The 21,613-nt window shown below is 53.7% G+C and overlaps 1 protein-coding gene across 3 annotated transcripts in view; it reads right to left on the bottom strand.

Annotated features, from left to right (window-relative positions):
* Slc4a8 (solute carrier family 4 member 8) overlaps positions 1-21,613 on the bottom strand; it is a 64,438-nt gene that overhangs the window by 20,540 nt on the left and 22,285 nt on the right. For all 3 annotated transcript variants that reach the window (XM_060388592.1, XM_021658788.2, XM_060388593.1), the window contains exons 5-16: positions 20,840-21,000; positions 17,028-17,216; positions 16,442-16,533; positions 15,384-15,541; positions 14,501-14,588; positions 13,378-13,524; positions 12,618-12,718; positions 7,551-7,725; positions 6,900-7,033; positions 4,977-5,222; positions 1,906-2,011; positions 590-751 (exon numbers count right to left, since the gene is read on the bottom strand). In XM_060388592.1, the coding sequence (XP_060244575.1) occupies positions 590-751; positions 1,906-2,011; positions 4,977-5,222; positions 6,900-7,033; positions 7,551-7,725; positions 12,618-12,718; positions 13,378-13,524; positions 14,501-14,588; positions 15,384-15,541; positions 16,442-16,533; positions 17,028-17,216; positions 20,840-21,000 (1,759 nt within the window). The remainder of the gene's footprint in view (positions 1-589; positions 752-1,905; positions 2,012-4,976; positions 5,223-6,899; positions 7,034-7,550; positions 7,726-12,617; positions 12,719-13,377; positions 13,525-14,500; positions 14,589-15,383; positions 15,542-16,441; positions 16,534-17,027; positions 17,217-20,839; positions 21,001-21,613) is intronic.

Here is a 21,613-nt window from a genome sequence, read left to right on the forward strand (position 1 = left end):
GTTTTAATCATAGAGCCGCTGCCGACACGTTCACGCACGCTGGCGTGTGAACATGCCCAGGAGAGAAACCTTACGGCAGCAGTGGCCACCCGGCCACTCCACCTGGCCAAAGGCCTGGCAGAAACAAGGTACCCTGAGACTTCAGCTGGTCAGGGAGGGGTAGGGAGCAGGCTGGCTGCGCAGCTGGGATTTCCTAAACTGGGAGGGGCTCTGGGTCCTTTAAAGTGTGCAAGATCCAACTGACTGCAGCACATCTGCTCCGCTGTATGTCCCAAGAGCCCGGGAATCCGAGACACAAAACTCAGCAGCATCCTGGAAACACGTTTTCTCTGGAGAACCTCCCAGCACCTAAGCTTACCCGGCCCTTTAAATCACAAAGGTTTTAAGCCCCCCACTCCACACCACGGAGCTGTGAGCTGTGAAGGAGGCTACCGGTGGTCAGAAGAGCCTGCCCGGAGCCAGAAGAGGCCGCCCCGAGTAGCTCCTCAGCGTGGCTGGTGCCCTCCATCTTCACAGCAGTGCGGGGCTGAGGACGGTTCTGCCAGCGGCCAGAACCCCGGCTAGAGTATCGTCCGCGCATGCTACCTACCTTGGTTGGGAAATAGCGGCTTGTCTTGAACGTCTTCAGGGTGCTTGAGAGGATGAAGGTGGTGAAGAAGAGGATACAGGACCAGAAGAGCACATCCGGAGTGTAGGGTCCATGATGGCCACAGGCAGACCCCACGAACTCTCCATGCAGCTCCTGGCACTCCTGCAGGAACAGGCATTCGGGGACAGAAGGCTCAGCCATCCCCGCTGCTGCCTTCTCGGTTGGCCGTCCCGTGAGTGCTGGGGCTCGGGCCTCCAGGAGGGTCACTCAGCCACCGTGCAGCTGGGGCCCCCACAGCAGGTCAGCAGGTCCCTGTCAGGAAGAGCCCTGCGCGCTCCTAACCAAAAATCAGAACCTTTCTTCTGAGGCTCTGACAAGACCCTACAGGTTGATATAATTTTCATTAGAGAGAATCCTCGGAATGTAATGTTCTTCAAGTGCCACAAAGCCTGGCTCTGTCTCTGCCCACAGAGAGTTTTATCCCTCCGTGTCCTTAAGAGTTAGGGAGATAGGGAGCGTGTGGGAGAAAAGGGGGAGCATCTTCCCTTTCCCTGGATGTTCGAGAGGATTTTTTGAAAGGAAAAAGTTATAATATTTGTGTTTTACTAAACTTTTGTGTTTGTTCTTTTAAAAAGAATATTCATTTTGTAATTTTTTAAATGAAAATGGCCCATCGTGTTTACATAAAACAAAAAATGCAATTAAGCCATCACTGCCATATTAGTGGCAAATTCTGCAAATATCGTGGAAGGCTGAGCTAAGAAAGGAGCACACAGGAATGGGGAGGACAACTCTTCAGAGCAGAAAAGCCGATTATAGCTCAGGGAAAGCCACACTGCTGGAGGCGCAAACACGGTCGCAAAAATACACCAGGTTTCCCCCAATATAACCTGTAAACTCGGTACGAATTCCAAGGCAGTTTTCAGAAACAGTCATAAGAAGGCGGTTCATGAGAAATGTGAACCAGCTCATTGTTCCCCCCAGGGACACTACAGAGATCAGTCAGTAAATATAACGTAGAATTTTAGCAAGATGAAGACAGAGGAAGCTGTAAGCAAAGCCTGCGATGAATGGAGCTCACCAACAGGCCCACACACTGCTGCCCTGTTAGCCGAGGACTGGTCTCACCTATAGCCCCGATGACCTCAAACTTACAGTTCCTGCCTGGGTCTCCCAGGTGCCAGGACTGCAGCGTGAGCCACCGCTCAGCATAAGCTTAACTGCCAGGGGCTGGCAAAGGGCTCGCCCACCTCTATCTACAAGTCCCTCTCGACCCAGCAGTCACCAGGAGGCGCCCTGGCCACGCCCAGACTTACGCTGACGGTCAGGTTTGCCCAGTTGACTTCTGCAGTGACGACGCTGTGGTCCTTCCAGTACTGCAGGGTTTGGTTGCTGGGGTTCTCCGGGAGCGCGCACCTGCAGCTAGGGAAGGAGGGAAGCGCTCCTGAGGGGAGCGGCCAGCCGGAGAGCTGCTTCACCGCGACGAGGTCAGACCCCAGAGCCCGGCCCCACTGCGTGAGGGCCGCCATCAGCACCACTAGTTCCACTCGCCACACCGGCATTAGGTGTGATAAGGGGGCTCGGACAGCCCCTGCTGCACATGACACAGTCAGAGAAACTCTGGACGCCTCCGTGTTGGCTTCCTGCTTCTTAAACTTGTGCTCTGAAAGTCGAGCTACACAGCACGGCTCTGAGGCTGCGCTCAGTTCTCAGCCACTTCCAGCAATCTCGGTCTCCCACGCCCACCATCACGGGTCTGTCTAAACGGTGGCACCTTCCTGACACTGCGTTATTCTTGCCAACCTCCCCGGACCACAGCCGTTTCTGCCCGCCCAGGCTGAGCTGCTCCAATCGCTTCCCACCTGCCTCTCTTTCATCCATACAGGTAAGACACACTATGTTGTCTTACCCACAGCCACCATGTTGGCCCCCAATCCCAGCATGCTTTGCAGCAGTGTGGTCAACTGTTAGCTATTCCCACCACTTTTGCTTCATCAGGACATTAGTAGCCAGGTATTTTATAACAATTAAAGTTCAGATCTCAAGAGAGAGAGGTAACTACAATAAACATTAAAAATGTATTTTAGCCATGCACTGACCTTTACTTTTTTTAAGAAAGGGGTAGCATAGCACTAAAAAGCATGCTTTTTGTGATTATATTCCTTCTTTCCCTCTCCTCCCTGAAGCCCTCCTGTGTCTCCCCTTTCAGATTCACACAGTTGTTGGGTGGGTATTACTAAATGTGTAAATGTAACCTGTTTAATCCATGTGCTGTGACTTGTATGTGCATGTTTTCAGGACAGACCATTTGGTATTGCAGAGCCAACTGGTATAGCCTTCCCTGGGGAAGCCTACCTCTCCCATCCTCAGCCTCCTCAGTTGTCTGTAGTTCTCTGACTGGGAGGGGTGCATGAGTAGCACCCCCACACACACCTCACTCTGCCCATGTTAGCATCTGGGGAAGATGAGTACGGAAAAGAAGTAACTGGAAAGGGCAGATTCCCAGGTGGTTGAAAACACGGGCAGCTCTCATGTCTCACTTCCAGCTGATCTAAAGAACGCTGAACTGCAGGGGAAACCAGCCAGGTGCCTTGACGTCCAGGCAGCAGAGGTACCCAGCCTTCACGCTGTCAGGGCCCTCCTGGCCTGCAGGGAATCTCTCCCTCAGCGTTCCTCCATGCCACAGCGGTTGTCTCCACGCCTCTCCCCCAGCGTTCCTCCATGCCACAGCGGTTGCCTCCACGCCTCGGAGTTTGCACTCCCACCTGGTGCTGCGCCCAGTGTCTCGCAAACCCTGAAAAAGCGAATTCTTCTCCGTGGCTCCAATATTCTCTGCTGCACCTGCAGCCTGCTTGTGCTTCAATACGTAGAACCAAAAGGCAGACTCCGGGAAGAGCCATGCTCTCTGGCTTCCGCAGTCCACTACCCAGCCACTGCTGCTTGATCTCTCTCCTCTGGAGGCCTCCAAACCTCCTCATCCACATCTGGATTCACATTTCCAAAGGTCCAACACAGTTCCCTAATCAAAGCTATACACACCGCCCAGCACATCCTAACAGACACTAAATGCAGGTCTTTGACTCCATTAAAACAACAACAACAACAAAAAACACACAGCAGCTGGGGCTGGGTGAGGTGGTGCACACTTTTAACCCCAGCACTCGGGAGGCAGAGGCAGGGGGATCTCTGAGTTTGCGGCCAGCCTGGTCTACAGAGTGAGTCTAAGACAGCCAGCGCCATACAGAGAAACGCTGTCTCGAAACAACAAAACAAAACACAGCATGAACTTCCTCCTGGCTGGCCCTTACAATGCTAACGGTGCTCTGCATGGTGCTGAGGGAGGAAGGGCACCCACCGTCTTACCAGCGGAGAGCCGTGTGCTACACCCACAGCGAGCCACTGGGCAAGATGGCACAACAGTGGCATGACTGCTTCGGCGTTATCAACCACTGTCTGCCCCTGTTTAGACCTGTTCCACAGCAGGAATCCACACCCTGCTGTGTGAACCTGCTCAAACGCCTGGAGAGCTCACGGGCCTAGCAGTGAGGCAGAGTTACACTGTTGTTCTACAAAGCGGACACGTGTGCCTGTCAAACTGCCTTCTGAATGTGTGTTTCCGCCCAGGGACTAACGCTGCCCTCAGCCTTTGTCAGAGATTCGTCATTTCAAACAGGCAGTGCTCACTGCAGACTCGTAAGGGGCCAACCTGCTCATCACTGACTGCTGAGCTGCTGGCCCTAAGCATCATCACCTCCTCCAGGATCGGGGAACCCTGCAGGAGGGATGGTGGAAAGAACGCAAGAGCCGGAAGCTGGGGCAGAGCGCTTCGGAGTGCTGTTTCCCAGGGAGGACACAGCCGTGGCACCTGTGAACTCTCGGCAGGTGTGACCACCTGCACAAGACTTACACAACATGGGGCCTGCCAGCTTCCCACCACGGACGGGGAAAGGGCTCGCACACCTACCTAACAACTATGGCACTTAGTAAGTTCCTAGAAAAGAGGAAGATGATTTCTTCAGTGATCTAACCATCGCTAGAAAGGTCTGTTTTCTTGTAAATAACCCTCACCCAATGCTCAGGCACGCAACCCTAATCAAACTCAGTCATTCACACACATACACAGAGAGAGAGACATGAAAGGAGAAGGAAGACTGTTTGGACAGAAGAAAGGGATCCGTGAAAGGTGTTGGGGCAGGAATATGAGGGGAAGTGATTAGGGTGATCATGATCAAGATAGCTTGCCTACTTAAATACATGCATTATGTTGCTACACAGGGAGCAGTGTGAACTGCCTGATTACCATGCCTTGGTAAAGAGAGAGGTCCTGACTCCGTAAGGAGAAGGGGAAAGAGATGAGTAACAGAAGGAAAGGCATCAAACAACTTACTAGTAGAGGCTGAGGTGGTCCAGCTGGCTGTGCATGTGGATGGGGTAGACCTCCGCCAGGTGAATCAGCTTCTCTATCGCTTCATAGATGAAAATGATGCAAATCAGGGAGGCAAAAGCTTCCTCGGTGAAGCGGGTGATGTAGCAGACGAGGGAACTGGCGTCCGTTGCCACAAGGACGATGCACAGGAAGGCGGTCCACAGCCCGATGCAGGTGCGCAAGGACAGGTAGGAGAGGGCGTAGTCCCTGAAAGACACCGAGGCTCTGAGGAGGCACGAGGGAGCCGCGCTGGCTTGTCTCAGCTCACCCACCCCAGCGCGTGGCTGCTGCCCCCGAGACTCCAGTAAAGCCCTGGGGCAACCTGACCAAATCTTCCTCACAGGGCGGGTTGCAGGGTAAAGACACAGAAAACGGAGCAGGAAAGCACTGTCTGTGCAATATCCGGCCATCACGACCCAGCCATTACAAGCCTGGCCACGCAGTGCGGAAACGGGGTCGGCTCTAGTCCACGTGCTTCTGCCTTTAAGGCAGAGCGGGAACAGCCTCGTAGGGAAACGGTGGGCGCCATGCACTGCTGGCCCCTCCCACCCCCAAACACAGCAGGAAGACGGGAGAGCAGACCCAAAATAAAACTGTCCTGAGACGTTAAAGTAGGAGTCTGAACCTGTTAAGATATTTTTCTTAAAAATTAAAAAGTTTGCTGGGCAGTGGTAGCTCACATGCCTTTAATCCCAGTGCTCAGGAGGCAGAGGCAGGTGACTGCTGTGTGCTCAAGGCTGCCTCGTCTATAGAACAAGTTCCAGGATAGCCAGGGCTACACAGAGAATCCCTGTCCCTACAAAACAAAATACAAATAAAAACAAAAAGAAAAGAGAAAAGTTAAAAACCCAGTCAGGGCGTGGCAGGACTGCCTGCCGCCTCACACTCAGAGCACAGGAGGAGGACTGTGAAGACAAGGCCAGCCTGGGCTCCACTGTGACTTCCAGGCCAGCCTGGGCTCCACCGTGACTTCCAGGCCAGCCTGGGCTCCACAGAGAGACCTCAGCTCAGCATGAATAGAGCTGGAGAGATGGCTTAGTGGCTAAGAACACTGGCTGCTCTTCTAGAGGACCTGGGTTCGATCCCTAGCACCCACCTGGGGACTCATAACCATCTGTAACCCCCGTCCTGGGGGACCCAACACCGTCTTCTGATGTCCACCACCGGCACACAATGCACAGGCACGCATGCAGGCAAAATGCCCACACACACCAAACAAGTCCAGGTCAATCTCAAAATCAGATAAACTGAAAAGTCTGCTGATGCTAAGACATTCAGTAATGGCGAGGACACACATGGCGGGCTCTGGAGAGAAAGGGGGGCTGTGGCTGCAGCTGCAGGGGCGGCTGGGGAAGACAACAGACCCTGGGAGGACGGCAGAGCACGGGGAGGACAGCAGAGCACGGGGAGGACAGCAGACCATGGGGAGGACGGCAGACCACAGTGAAGACAGGACAGCAGAGCATGGGGAGGACAACAGGAGCAATGGGGGAGGACAGCAGACCAAGGGGAGGATGGCAGACCACGGGGAGGACGGCAGACCATGGGGAGGACAACAGGAGCGATGGGGGAGGACAGCAGACCAAGGGGAGGACAACAGGAGCGATGGAGGAGGACAGCAGACCAAGGGGAGGACGGCAGACCACAGGGAGGACGGCAGACCATGGGGAGGATAACAGGAGCGATGGGGGAGGACAGCAGACCACGGGGAGAACAACAGGACAACAGACCACAGGGAGGACAGGAGACTACGGGGAGGACAGCAGGAGCTTCGGGGGAGGACGGCAGACCACCCCTCTGGTGTGCGTGTCCTCGTGCCTGCACAGGAGCTAGTGTCAGCTTTGGCAGCACAGCAGCCATGACCAAGGGAAACCAATGTCTTACTTGCAGAACTTGAACAAAATCTTTTCAAACACCAGCACGGGCCCAGTGCTCCCCAGGATGGTGAGAGGCTGCCCGGCGAACAGAGAGTAGGCGATCCCAGTCATGGATGCTCCAAATAAGGACTCAATCGCACTCTGAGGAGGAGAAAAGAGATCAGAGTCTGCAGCCACGTGCACAGAGAGCCGGCTTCCCAGCTGACCCAGCTGCACCGGCCTCCACGCTCATCTGCTTGTGCTTCCTCTGAGCAAGAGTGATGGCTACACAGTGCCTGATACGGTGCAAACAGACACCACTCCACTAATTCAGGAACCAAGCCTCTGCCGTGACTCCTCAACTACGGTACAGCCTTCAGCTCAATACAAAGAGAGACAGAAAGCACACGCTCCCGAGGAGTCACTGAAGCTCATGTTCCACTGTCATCAGTGGATCATTTTCCACTCTGGGGGCGATGAGCAATTCGCCTCTCCAGCTAGGCCACCAGCCGCAGAGGTGACACCCAGGCAGAAGGGACATGTGCGACAGAAACCCAGCCGGTCAGGAAAAGGGAGCCAGTCCCCCAGCACGGACTAGGCTGTGTGCCCCCAGAACTCGGGTGCCCCCGTGACAGGTTCTGTCGTGTGTGGGCCATTAGGAATGGCGACAGGCTCTTACTATGCGTCCTTCAGTGGCTTCTCCCAGCAGTCCCCCAAAGGTGATAACAGGCGACATGCAGGCGCAGTACAGGAACAAGAAGGAGGCCAGACACTGCAGGCTCAGCGCGTCCCGGAAGTCACTCCAGTACCAGGGTGCCTTCCGCTTGACGTCCAGCACCAAGCCCCCAAACAGCCTGCAGAGACAGGGCAGAGGGGCCGCTGACTCAGTCCCTCCGCAGGGTGAGGCGCGCAGCGCACCTGAGCGGCCTTCGCACGCACTCGCAAGCGCTTAGCTTCACCCCAGCACAGGTCTCTCGGGAACTGGCAGACACTCTCACAGTCACGGCCAACACACGGCAAAGCGGGACGTGTGGCAAGCATTAAGTGGGGACGCGCCTTACCCACCATCAACACTCAAAACCCTCGCAGGAAGGCGAGGACGAGCTTCGGCTTCGAGTTCTAAGCTGTTGGGGGATGTGAAAGCAGCTCAGGCGACGAGCGCTGCTAAAGGTTTTCAGACATGAAGCCTACACATGCAGTCTTTCTCTGACCCCACCACCACTGCGTGCACTCGCACACGGAGAACACACACACACACGGACTCATGCAGAAGACAGGGAGGCCGGGCTCCGGGGCAGGCACCGGGCTCTGGGGCGGGGCTGGGATGTAGGGGTGAACCAGGCAAACCAGCCCTTGCTCTCGGGGACCAAGAGCGTAGTGCAGGAGGCAGGCGATGCACCACCACGGAGCTGTGCTAGCACAGGCTGGGAAGGGCAGAACCGGGAGACAGCCAGCATCGGGACACCCCAGGGTGAGCACGTGTGCTGACCTCAAGGTGCTAACGGGAGATCAAACAGCACAAGGGGGAAAACCGAACGGACAAGGCTGGAGAAACTGAGTCAGAGGCAGTAAGTGGTTTTTTAGGAATCGGAACTGAACCCTAACAGCATGTCCAGCTGCTGACCACGTCTGAACTGTGGAGAAGCAGTAGCCAACATGCATTCTGGAACCATCGCCCTTGTGGCAGGCAAAGGAGCGTGGACGGGGATGAGGAGAAACGGACATTCAATGGCTACTCAGGGCAGACAATCAGTAGGACTCGGTGGCAGCCCCAGGCCTTCGAAGAGGCCAAGAAGAGCAAGATGTACCCCAGGGAGGAGCCCCGGCCGAGTCACTTCCTAAGAGCAGGGACCCAGCACCACAGGGAAGCTACAAAACGCACCCAGGCTTCAGAGAAATGGCACAGAAGAAAAGGAAAGGAAAAGGTTGCTTAGAGCAGGAGAACAGCCAAATGCAAACTCCACCCAGGTCCTACATTAACAAATAAAGTCCAAAACGATGTCAACAATCTTCAAAAAACCTGGGTGTGTGCTGAGCGCTTCCTAATTTAAAGAATGATGGGCAACCTCGTTAGGTTTGGGGTTGGCATAACTGTTTTTGAAGTGTCCCTATTAAATGAGATAGCTACAGAAAACTGTGGTGCCTATAAGAAAAATGATATTGATGATTTGGTTTAAAAATAATCTAGAAAACATAAAAGCAACTGAGAGGAAATAAATGAAATAAAATTGGCAAAATGCTGGTAACAGCTCTGGGTGGGTATCTGGGGGGTCCGTTATATATAATTGACTATTTTTTTTAACAGAATTTCCAATAAGAAAACTACAAAAACACAAACACAGAAAACCTGATTTATGGGGGCAGTGCGGTTGTCTCTTCCCTCTTTTCCTAAGAGCCCAGGGAACTGTGAGCAGGCAGGGACAAGAACACAGACCCTGCCCCACTCAAGGCCTGGGCTGAGGCAGAGGGTGGAGAAGGGCCCATCCTGGAAACGGCCCACACTGTTTCCCCTCTGGCTGAGATGAGAGGAAGGCCCACCTCAGGACCTGCCTCAGCACCCATTGGCCTGTGCAGCAAACCGGCTCAGGCAAGAGAGCCACCTGCAGGGGCAAACTAGATTGCCAAGGGTCAGCCTCAGGGGTGGGAGAGACAATAGACCTCGGGGATCTCCAGGGTGGCCAGGACTAATCTGGAAGTGCTTCTGGGTTCTACCTACAACAGCAGCTTGTGCCCCCAGGGGCCCGGCAGGTTTCACTAACAACCTTCATCTGAGGTGGTATCCTGGGAAGAGCTCACGGAGCTCCTTGAGATGCTACCACAGTGCACAGCCTCCTCAGGGAGCTGTGTCTGTGAAGAACACACAGGAAGACACCGCCTAACCACCTAAGCTCACGGGCGCCATGCTCACACTAACAGAATGACAAAAAAAAAAAAAAAAAGGTGAGTTCTGATTACTCCCCTTTTATTTTGGGGACAAGTTCTCTTTACTACATAGCTCTGGCTGCCTGGACCTCTCTTGTAGCCGTGTTGGCCTCGAACCCTCCTGCCCCTGTACCCTGAGCGCTGGGACTAAAGGTGTGCGCCACCACTGCCCAGCTCTGACGTCTTTTGGAGTCAGCCCCATACCGCCTTCATGCATGAAGTGACACTCTAAAGCAGACATGAGATGCGTTTGCCTCTCTCCCATTGGAAACTTCCTGTCCATCTCAACACTGTCCCTGATGTTCAAGGGCCTGAGGGCAGGAAGCACGCAGAGGCAAGGATTTACGCCTCTGGGGGGGTGGGGCTCTAGGCTCCAAACACTGACTTAGGACCCTTCCCCAGAAGGCTTTAGGGACATGGCAGACAGCCATTTGTGTGGTGAGCTTTGAAAGAGACCTGCTTGAAGTGTGAGAGGATCAGCCACACAGCAGCTCCGGGTTCTTCTTTCATGAACCCTTCCCCAAAGTTTGCACCCCAAATAAGGGCTATAAATCTATCCTGGAACCCTTTCTGGAGGACCCTGCAGAGGAGCTCTCGCGTCTGCCAGAGCGCCTAGTCACGCTCTCTGCTCCTACATGCTGTCTCCGGCCATGTCGGCCTCAGGAAGGCTCACAACTCACTCTCGACCCTGGCTGGGGTTAGAAAACACGGAGCTGGAGGACCACTTCCCTCTGCCTTCCTACTCTGCCTACCGAACCCCCAACCACCTCCACCCCACATGGCTAACTGTCCCCAGGGCTCTGGCTTGGCCGCAAGGCTCTGCAGCGTGCTTTGCAGAAGAGACGCCTGCACGCAAACTACCCAGCTAACGTGTGAGCAATTACAGACACACGTCTGTCCACCGACTGGCCTGTGACTGCGCAGGGCAGAAAGCCCGACACTTTCAGCGTGTCCACCCCTCACCTTCACCCTTTACATAACTTCAGGTGGGCTGGGGGCCAGAGCTGGCCTGGAACTGTGAGCTCTCACAGAAGGGGGGTCAGCTGGCCCGACAGGCTACAGAGACCGGAAGTCCGCGTGCCTCGTCTCCCTTGCCTGGGTAGCCTGAGGGTGACATCGTTCAGGGAGGGGACGGCCAAGCAGAGCTTAGGCCACAGCGCTCTCTTAGTGTCGTCCCGTCCCGAAGCCCCTGCTTCGTGAAACACGCAGAACTCTGAAACCCTGTTTGAATCTGTGATGAAGTATGTAATGGTCCTGTCAGTGGTGTTTTCCTCGGGAGAATCACATACTATTTCCAAGATCCTGTAACTGTGGAAATCCAATCTGATGGTGGCCCAAAGCCCCACACAGAGCTGTCCATAAGCACAGGACCCTCCTTCTGTTTTCCTCAGGACTTGAGAAAACCTAAAATCTCCCTTCTACAGAGACAGCTGTTTGAGAAAACCTTGATCCCATTGCTTCAAAGTATACCTGGGTACAGGCCTATCTATACATCAAAGGTACTCGGTAAAAAACTCTGACATGTTAGCAGGCCCCGCCTCTTTCCTGAAGGTGCCCACCTCGTCCTGGACAGCCTCAATCTGGGAACCTTTCCATGATGCTTCCGTCATTGTCTCCAGACACGAGCTTCCCACACGGCCATGCTACTCTCTCTCTCTGGCACCTCTACTCCAGGCCCCTCCTCCTGACCATCATCCCGGGACAGCTACCTTCAAACACATCCTTTCAACCAGAACAACTGTACTCCTCTGTCAGGACGGGGTTGGTTAAGGGCCACCGGCCCCATTTCACTGTCCCTGTCCTAACTTCTCCATGAATTTCCAAGAGTAGAAGAATAAATCATGCTCTGTATTTGAAAATAAGGAAATCAAATGAAGACACCTAAGCTTCCAGAAGGGGAGGAAAAAGCAACAAGGGAGATGACATGGACATTATCTCCATGATGAGTCCAGTCCCGTGGGGTCTGGATCCTCCCTCCCCTACTGGATCCTCTACAGACAGAACACAGCTGGTTCTAAGTGTATCCTGGAACCTTCCCCACAATCTGGAGGTTCCACTATGCAAACCAATGCCTCATGCCATCCTCTTCCACCTCTTTCCTACCTGGGAAATAAAGCTCCTAGTCTCTGGCCCAGCTGCCTTCACCCACCAGAAGCAACTTCTTCCTTGGACATGTCTGTAAAATTCTGGCCTGGAATTGCAGATGCTTCTTCCTGAGACACACACCTAATAAAACACCTCTCCTACCCGAACGGCAGTGTCTCATCCCAAAGCGGTGGCCCAGCATTTACTCAGACCTTGTCCACCCCATGCTGCACACGGGCACCACACTACCGGGTCACTCACTCGTCAGACATGGCATGTCTGCCGTGCTGAGCACCATGCCAGGACTACTGTGGACCACCTGACCTTTTGGAGTCAACAGTGTAGCAGGAAACACAACAAGCCAAGGGATAATGACAGTGTGTGACAGGGCAGTGATGACCGGAGCCATGACCGGAGCCGTGCCCGACGCCAGCCACAGACACTGCCAGGCTTACCGCAGGAACTGGCATCAGCAGAGACAAAGAACCCTGGGAGAGCCCCGGGAGACAGGAAGGAGAGGTGTCCTATTCACATCAGCGCAAGCGTCACCACAGAGAACCGGGGACAGACAGAACCTGTCAAAAGGCTCAGGACACCAGGACGAAAGATCGTAACACTGGACTCATCTGCTGTGTGATCAGTAGATGGTCCCATCTGAAAGGACCGAACTCCGAGCACGCCCCAGTCCCCGGCAGCGCCTCCGTGAGCAGCACCCAGCGCGCGGCAGCTCGGAACTCACCGCCCAGTCCGCTCCAGTTCTGGCCCACTGTGTCCCCCATGTGGCTCTGGTTCTATGTGGCAAATGTTTCCATTTGGAACTCCAGGCATTTTCCTTTTTTCCTTTTGACAGAAGACAACAAAATGAGTCAAGTCAGGGCGACCTCTCTGTCCCTGCTGGCAACAATATAACCCAAAAACCATAACAATGTTCAAATGTTTATGGCTTTCAAATGCTTGCTGAACTGATGCAATCATTCCTGGGATGGGAGACAGGTGTACTTCCGCAGCAGAATCTCGTTCCCAACTCTGCTTCCCAGAAACAAGATACGACCTAAATTCCAGTTTCAAATGTGCTGCTCTGTCATCTCAGCGTCCTTGAAAATCTTGCCCTAGATCAGCTAATCGAGTTTAGAGATAAGGACACCTGGGGAAAGAGGGGGCTTCTGGGAAGGCGGAATTCACGAGGATAAAACGCCTGGCCTCAGCCTGCTGCATGCAGGCGCTCTCTTCCCCAGGACGTCACAGAACCATCCCGAAGCCTATTCACCCTTTCATCACACTGTGCTCGTGTTTCCCCTCGATCATTTCCTACATGATGGACTTCTAAGAAGTCCTTTCCCTCTCCCTCCATCACGCTTTCTCAGTCCTTCCAAGTTTGCCTTAAAATCCATTCCCCAGGAACGCCAACACCTGTCCAACCCCATGTTATTATTTTTTATTCTAGTCTCACACTCAAGCGCGCCCACGGCAGCCGTCACCAGCGCACACACATGCAGTACCTGGGAAGGGACGTTCTTGGGCGGCTCGATTCTAATGGACGGGTCCCACTCCCCGGGGGGCAGCACAGTCACCTGGTCCAGGAACTCATCAATCCCTGCCAGAAGGTCATCTCGCTCCTTTGCTTTATATGCTACATCATGAAAAATCTACAGAAAAGGGAATTTTAAAAAACTTAGGAAATCTCAAAATTACTTTCTTTACAACCATCTCCGATAGCTAGCAATAGGCGGACACAGCCTCTTGACTCTCGTCTCTGTCATGGCAGCTGAGATGTAAACAGTGCTCACCAAGGTATAAAGGGAGCCCAGAGCTGAGTGTGGAGGTGTGTTTCTGGAAAGCCAAGGACTCAGTGGCTGAGGCAGGAGGACTGCCAACGTGAAAGCCAACCTGGGTTACAGAGTGAGATGCTGTGTCAGGGAGCTCAGATACGACTGCAGGGCCGCCCAGAAGAAGAGGCAAGACACAGAACTGTCAGCCATGTTGACCTCAATGGACTCGCTCATGAGGAAGCCCCGAGAAAGGCTCAGTGCACACTTCCCTCTGCCCACCAAGATGCACGAGTGCCTGGAAGCCCCACTGTACAGCTACATCCCCGCCAGGCCCAGAGCGGTGGTGTGGGACAGACGACAGGGCTCTGAGTGGCATGGCCTGAGGGCACACCCGGACCTCATGCAAACTGCAAACCGACCTCCCTTCCACAGCATGGGAGTATGCAAATAACTTCAATGTATTTAATTAACCATATTCTCCAGAGAGTTAACTCAGGCTTCACCAGTTGCACTAAACAAGTCTACACATTGTGCTTGGCAATAGGAATTCTCCAGAGGATGACCTCTCTGCATCCTTGATTACTTTAAAAGGGGAGAGAGGTGAGTGACTGTGGCGTTGCATGCTTATAAGCCCTGAAGCAGGTATTCAGAGACAGCTTGGGCTATGTAGGACCTGTTTATAGACAAACAAACAAGAGGTAGCAGTGAGGGCCTCCTAGCAGGCTTGGCTCTCTCTCGAAGGCTCTCAGAGACGCTATGGCTCTGGTCTATCCCCGCCAGTACTCAGTTTCTGGAAAAGGGCGCACACTCAGTATTTATAAGATGAGTGAATGGAAGGAGGAAGTGGCTGTACCTCATCTGTCATGATGGTGGCCATGGATCTGCCGATTTCGTGATACTGCTGACCTTTTCCTACTGGTCCCAACAGGATAAACAAAAATCTGCCAAAACAGATGAGGCTATGTGAGGACAGAGAAGCAGCGTCTTCTCCTCTACAGACAGCAAAGCTCCTTCCCTCCTGCCACACAGAGAACAGCCCTGTGCCTTCAAGAAAAAGAGCTAACGCGTAGCTGAACATCGCAAGGCCAAACAGCATTTGGAGCTGTTCATAAGACCCTATTCAATAATGTGGCTGGCCGGATTTCTTAGAGTTACCACAGACACAATTCCCGCTATAGAAAGGACACCTTTTCAAAACACTGCATTGTGGTGCAAATTCAAGGTTCTCTAATTCCCATTCACCCTCTACTAAGAAAATGGCAGGGGAAGGGAAGGGTCGGGCAGCTGGGCTGGCGGAGCCCTGGACAGAGTCTGTGCTCTGGACATCGCCACTCTCTGTGATTAGCGGACTCTGCATCACCCGTCACCACCTCAGGACACAGGAACAGCCCACGCTGCCAGCGCTACGGAAGGACAGCAGTCCCTCTGCCTGGAGACGGTTCCCTGGACAGTGCTTTGTCACACTAGGAGACAGAGGCTGAGGCCTCCCAGTGTGACCAGCCCCTGGCCTTCGCTCTGAGCTTTCACCAGTCCCCTGGCCTCCATTTCTGAGGCCACAGGGTACCACAGGGTCACAGTTAGAATTTAGAACTACTCCCCCCTGGCCTCCCCGTGCCTGGCTCGCTGAGGAATTCAAACACTACTCTCCCAGTGGCTGACTCTGACATCTGGGACCAGCTGGTCTCTGGCGCCGGCGCTCACACACGCGTGCTCCGACGGGATGCCCTGCCCTGTACCTGGTCGGGATGGGCACCTCTGTGAGGCCTGAGAGAAGCACAGCCGGGGAGAGCCTCACAAAGGCAACGATGGGCCGGTCCAGACTGTCCACCTCCCCGACCAGGACGTTGGAGGCCTCGGCCCCCGTGGGAATTTTCTTCATGAAGTGAAGGTCCACCTGGGAGAGCAAAAGAGCCTCAGTTCACCTGGGAGCCGCGTCTTCAATGCCAGTCACCCTCTCACACCTCCACTGCGCGTCTCACTCAAGGTTAAAAAAGAGCTTCTCACTCTTCTAGCTGTAAGAGCTTCTCACTCTTCTAGCTGTAAGAGCTTCTCACTCTTCTATCTGATCTTTACAAAAGCCCTGAATGGAGCTAACACAGACCACATCAGTCCCACAGAGCAGCTAAGAGCCAGGGGGAGAAAGCTGAACCACAGAGCTGTGCTACATAGTCAGCATGTGCACGGGAGCACATGCTCCACACAGCCGCAGCACACTCCTGCTGAGGAGCAGCCTCTCCTCGCATCGTGTGGGTCTCCGGCTGGAATTCAGATCCGCAGGCAGCAAACACCTTTACCACTGAGCTGCCTAAGAATCCAAGAACTCCGGCCTGAATTCCTTCCCATCAGGCCCCTGGAGAAGAGGAGCCATGGAGGCTCTGGGCCACGTGATTTCTCTTTCACACACCTGACTGCTTCAGCCTAGGCATCAGCCACAGCCCCCAAGAAGAGTCTGGAACATCAGGAGCGTCAGGAGCAGCTGCAAATACTGTCCTGACAACTTGAAGATGCCAAGGAACTGCCAGGCATCAGATTCCACAGTGACTACGGAATGGGGGTGTGGGCAGGCGAAGCCACCGTGGTCTTCACTGTGCTCGCTCTGGAAGGGCACACTGAGGAGCTGGCCTCATGCAGGCCAGATGTGTGAGGGCAGAGGGTGAGAAGCTGGGTGTCCCTTTCCACAGGAGCAGCGCTCGCCTGGGGGAGCAGCGGAACACCAAAGCTTGCCAGATCCCAGCGGGCACTGGGCCCCACCACAGACACGTCACCCGGAAGCCAGCTGGCCACATGCCCTCACCTTGCTTAGATCCACAGGGCTGTGTTCATTATTCACTCCATTTTTCACCTCCAGGCTTGTAGCTGGAGCAGACTGAGGAGACACAGTTTGCCCTGTGTGGAGAGAGTCAAACAGAACCTGCTAGCAGCCTGCCCTTCCCTTCTGCCACGGCAGCTTGTGAGAACCGGGAAGCAGGGCCACTCGTGTGTGTCCCCACGCTCACTCGGCAGTGAGTGGGAGATTTCCAGCAAAGGCCTGCACGCTCTATGTTAGTAAACGCGGAGACTAGAAACACAGATGAGGCCCTCGCCAGCCACTAGCCGCTGGGAGAGACTGACCTGCCTGCGCCTGGCCACAGGCTTTGGCCATAAGGGACCGAACAGACATAATAAAGGGAAGGAAGGGCCTGTTCTTGTCGTTATTTAATTAAACGTGAAGAGCTTTACTGGACTGCGCAGGGCCAGGAACTCTCCAGACAGTACTGCCGAAAGTGCCGCCCGGCTCACCCCCATCAGCGTGTCTGAGTGGCACAGCCTCTGCCCTCTGCTAGTTAGCACGGCCAGCTTGTGAGCCCCAGGAACACGAACCACGCACGAACCACACCTACCGTCTCTGTCCATGGAGTGCGGGTCGGACTGCTTCTTGCCGACCTCGGCGAAGGAGCGGACTATGGGGATGAGGTTGTTCCTCCGCTTCTCGTTCTGATGGTGGTGCTTTTTGAGAAGGGCTTCCCGCACCTTCACCCGCATGCTGTCGCTCAGGTCGCTGAACAGCTCCTGCTGGTCCAGTATCAGGTCTGGAAAGCAGGGGAGCAGTATCAGGTGCCCGGGGGAGCGCAGAGACAAGCTGCCCCAGCAGGGCACCCTGAGGATAGCAGGCCTGTGGTATCCACACTCACAACCAAAGTACTCACACATGTAACATAAAATACAAATCTAGAAAAAAAAATAAGGTTGGACTTACATGGCAGCACACTCCACTATGCTTAGCTCAGATCCTCGCTTCGGGGGCCAGACCCCACACACCCACGGACCCCTCGGACCCCGCAGACCCCGACTGTGGACCCCGCAGACCCTCGGACCCCGCAGACCCGCGGACCCCGCAGACCCTCGGACCCCGCGGACCCCGCAGACCCTGCTGGACATTTAATACATGCCCAGGACTGCTCTGCAAGGTTTGCATCTGTATCTACCAGTCCTTATTGAAACCCCGGAAACTGGGCATTTTCACGACAATCTTTTTTAAATTCTATTTTAATGTATTTTAATGTATTTGTTTTTATCTGTTCATGCGTGTGTGTGCCACATGTGTGCAGGCGCCCGTGGAGACGGAAGACAATACCAGATCCCCCAAAGTGACAAGCAGCTGTGGGCCACGTGATGGGGTGCTGAGAACCACACTGGACTCCTCTGGAGGAGCAGCAGGTGCTCTAACCGAAGTCAGACCGTTCACACACACACGGAGACCAAGAGGTGACTGTTACAGAGGTCCCCAGACCCTCACATCTGCCAAGCTGGGGAGCAAGCGCCCATGCCAGGACTGGCTGACTCACAGGGCCGCCATTACCCTTTCTCCATTACCCTTTCTCCATTACCCTTCCTCTAACAACTTAGCACAGATGTAACTGTCAGGGATGTTCCAGCTCTGAGCTCCAGTGGCTGTTTGAAAGTGAACCTACAAGGAAATTAAATTGGGGCTGGAGCACTGGCTGCTCTCCCAGAGGACCCAAGTTCAAGTCCCAGAACCTACATGGGGCTCACAACTGTCTGTAACTCCTGTTCTGGGGGATCCAATGCCCTCTCTGGTCTCTTCAGGTACCAGGCACGCACATGGTACAAAGACATTCATGCAGAGACATACACTCATATAAAAGGAAATGATAAAAAATTTAAATGTATCATTTAAATTCATTATCTGCTCACTGCAGACAATCACTAGCTTTTAAACTTCCAAGTCCAATGACCTGAGTGGGGCACTTGCTTGGTTCTGTCAGCAGGACTCCAGATAAATGTCTAGAGCTGTGGGCCCGACACTTAATTCCTAGCTCCGTTTCTTGACCCAGCTGACCGTGGAATTACACGTCAGTCTGCCTGCTGCCTCCTCACCTGCAGAGGGGCGTGCAAGCCACCACACCTGCCAGGAAGTTGCTCTGAACGCCTCAGCAGCTGCTGTGAACATCTGTCTCTGTCTCCTGAGGCTGGGATTGCAGGTGTGGCCCACAAGCCCAGGCCTGCACACTGAACCTTTCTACTGGTTTCTCCCCTCACATTACAAGCCTGCTTCAGAATCCTTCATCTTGAACAATCCCACCCCAGACCCCTCTTCCATCTACCGTTTTTATCTTTTCTCTTCCCACTTAAAATTTCCCAAAGGGAACAAAAAAATCCTCAATCAAAAAACACCTGTAGCAGCTGGGTGTGATGATGCCCGTAATTCCAGCACTCGGAAGGCAGAGGCAGGAGGATCTCTGTAAACTGGAGGCCAGCTTGGTCTGCAAAGCAAGTCCAGGACAGCCAGGGCTCCACAGAGAAACCCTGTCTCAAAAAAGCAAAACAAAACCAAACCAAATGACTGCCTTTAGCTCCCAGCAGCTACAAGCTGGGAGGACCAAGGAAAAATGTTCACGCTATGGGCCTCTGAGGAATACAGCCCTACCTAAAACTCATGGCAGATTTCCAGCTTCCAAATTTTTTGTTTGATTGGTTGGTTGGTTTTACTTTAGACAAGATCTTGCTACAAGCCCAGGCTAGTCTTGAACCTGATCTGCCTTAACCTGAGTGCTGGGATTACAGATATGAGCCACCAGGACCAGCTTCGTCGTCCATCAATGCACAGGTGGAAATGCGTCCCAGCAGCCCTCGGAGTCTGTCACGGCTCTGTGGAGGCTGTCACGGTTCAATGGCCGTCTGCTCGTCCTCTTACCACTCAGCACCACTGAGCCTCAGTCTCCAAAGATGAACTCTTCTCTCAACCAGCGGATGGCCCCTGCAGCCAGCCTGAGGCAACTGCAGTCCCCGCCCCTCTGCTGACCAGTGAGCACCAACCGCCCGAGAACTGTCGACCTGGGCTACGTTTCCGTTCAGACCTGTCTCAGGGTCACACCTGCTCCGCTTACCCACACACCTCCATCTGGATGCCCACACGCACACACCCAGAACTTAGCAAGCACAAAGCTGCATCTTCCCACCCAGCAGGCCTGATCTGCTAGTCACCAGCCCAGGTCAGAATCCTGAACTCCTTCCTGTATACCCAAAACCAATCCGTCACAGCGTCCCCACCAGTGCCATGACCTGAGCTGTGCTGGAACCATCCCTTACTGCCACTGCCCACGCTTGCTGGCAACAAGCGAGAGAAGTGTGTTCTAAGTACTAACATTTTGTTTTCAGACTCCATTTAATCACAGGGAGAAACCAAACTCAAGATCCAGGCCCTAGGGGGCTGGGTACTTCCCGATAGCTGAACAGCTCCTGTTATAAAGAAACAGTGTCTGAGCCCAGCAATCTCAGGACAACTTCTCCATCTTGCTGGCAGGGTCAGGAAGTTCCAGGCCCAGGAACCTACTTCTGTCCTGATTGATGGAAACTCCCTTGCTCAAACCCAGTGTCAAAATATGGTTAAACAATGTTACAGCGCCCAGCCTTTGCAATCTCCTTTCCAGGACACAGTTCGGATCCTGAACTGGTGGCCTCTCTGAGCTCAGAAAATAAAGCTTCACTTTAAGCTTCTGTATCTGAAGAGAATTTTCTCGGCTTCCACCCTGAACCCAACAGGTGGCAGTAAAGTCTCAGTCTGTTCCACTGGCCTGATCTCCCCCTTCAACGCACCCTCCATCATCCTTCCTACAGCTAACATGGGCAGGCAGGCTCCTCCAAGCTTGGCCAAGGTCTCCTCATTTCTGATGATTACAAAGGCACTGACTCCCCAAAACATAGCACACACTTTCTTAAGAACCTTCGCAGGCTTTTAGATACACAGCTACAGTCAGTGACAGACAAATGTGAGCTTTTGGAACACGGTCTAAGAATGGAGTCGCGTGAGAGTCCTGAGGGCTTGTGAGAAAACCCCACGAAGCCTTGTGACCTCAGTGTCTCCAAAGACACTGGGAATATGCTCCGTGCCCCTGCGGACAGGAGCGAGATCACTTCAGATGAGTCACCATGCCTGGCTCCCCTTTGCTTACACACCGCCATGGATAAACATGTTTTGCCCACCACACCAGGCTTGCCCACCAGTGATTGTGACTGCTCCTAGCTTACTCAGCGTATCCGCATGCAAGCCGATAAACCGGTGCTCATCTCTGGCCTCCTTTCCCTGGGATTCACTGCCTCTACAGCAGTGTCACGACCCTCACACGGAGCTCGTTCTTTCCTTAAACTCCGCGCTCTCTGCAGTTGGTGGTGCCCCCGCACCACCTCTCACCTGAGATCTCCTCTATGCTGCTTGCACGCATGTCCAGCAGCACAGTGCCACTGATGAGGCAGCTCCTGAGCTCAAACAGGCTGTGCAGGGAGAGGGTCGCCACGTAGGGCTTGCTCCAGCGCTCTCCCCCGTCTTCAACGTCCTCCTCAAACTTCAGCCACCTGCAAACGTCGCCAGTAATGAGCGGCTAGAGACACAAGACTGCGTCTTCCAAACAGAAGGCCAGCGAGGGGCTAAGGCCCAGACTCTCGTGGACGGAAAAGGCATGCCGCGGCACAGTGCAGGCCCGAGCCCATCTTTGTCTAAAGACAAATTCAAAACTATAAAACATGCATGCATTAGATCCCAGACACTGTTCATCCTTGGGACAGCACGACTGAAGCTGTCATTTTCTTTTTGCTTATCTTTGTTTTCTTTTTTGTTTGTTGGCTTTGGTTTTTGTTTTTCGAGACAGGGTCTCTCTCTGTAGCCATGGCTGTTCTGGACTCGATTTGCTGACCAGGCTGGCCTTGAACTCACAGAGATCCTCCTGCCTCTGCCTCCCCGAGTGCTGGGATTACAGGTGTGCACCACCACGCCTGGCTTATTCTTTTAATGTCTATAGTAAGCATGATTTTGAAAACTATCTGGACATGTTGACAAACCACGTTCATAAAATAATAACATTTTTATCAATGTTCTGTATGACTTCAGAAACCACAAAGACAGAAACACAAAAGACTAATTGCCTTTCACTTGCTATCAGGCCAACTGGCCTGTTTAATTCTCTCCCCC

The sequence above is a fragment of the Meriones unguiculatus genome, chromosome 8 (genome assembly GCF_030254825.1).
Source record: "Meriones unguiculatus strain TT.TT164.6M chromosome 8, Bangor_MerUng_6.1, whole genome shotgun sequence".
Lineage (NCBI taxonomy): Eukaryota > Metazoa > Chordata > Mammalia > Rodentia > Muridae > Meriones > Meriones unguiculatus.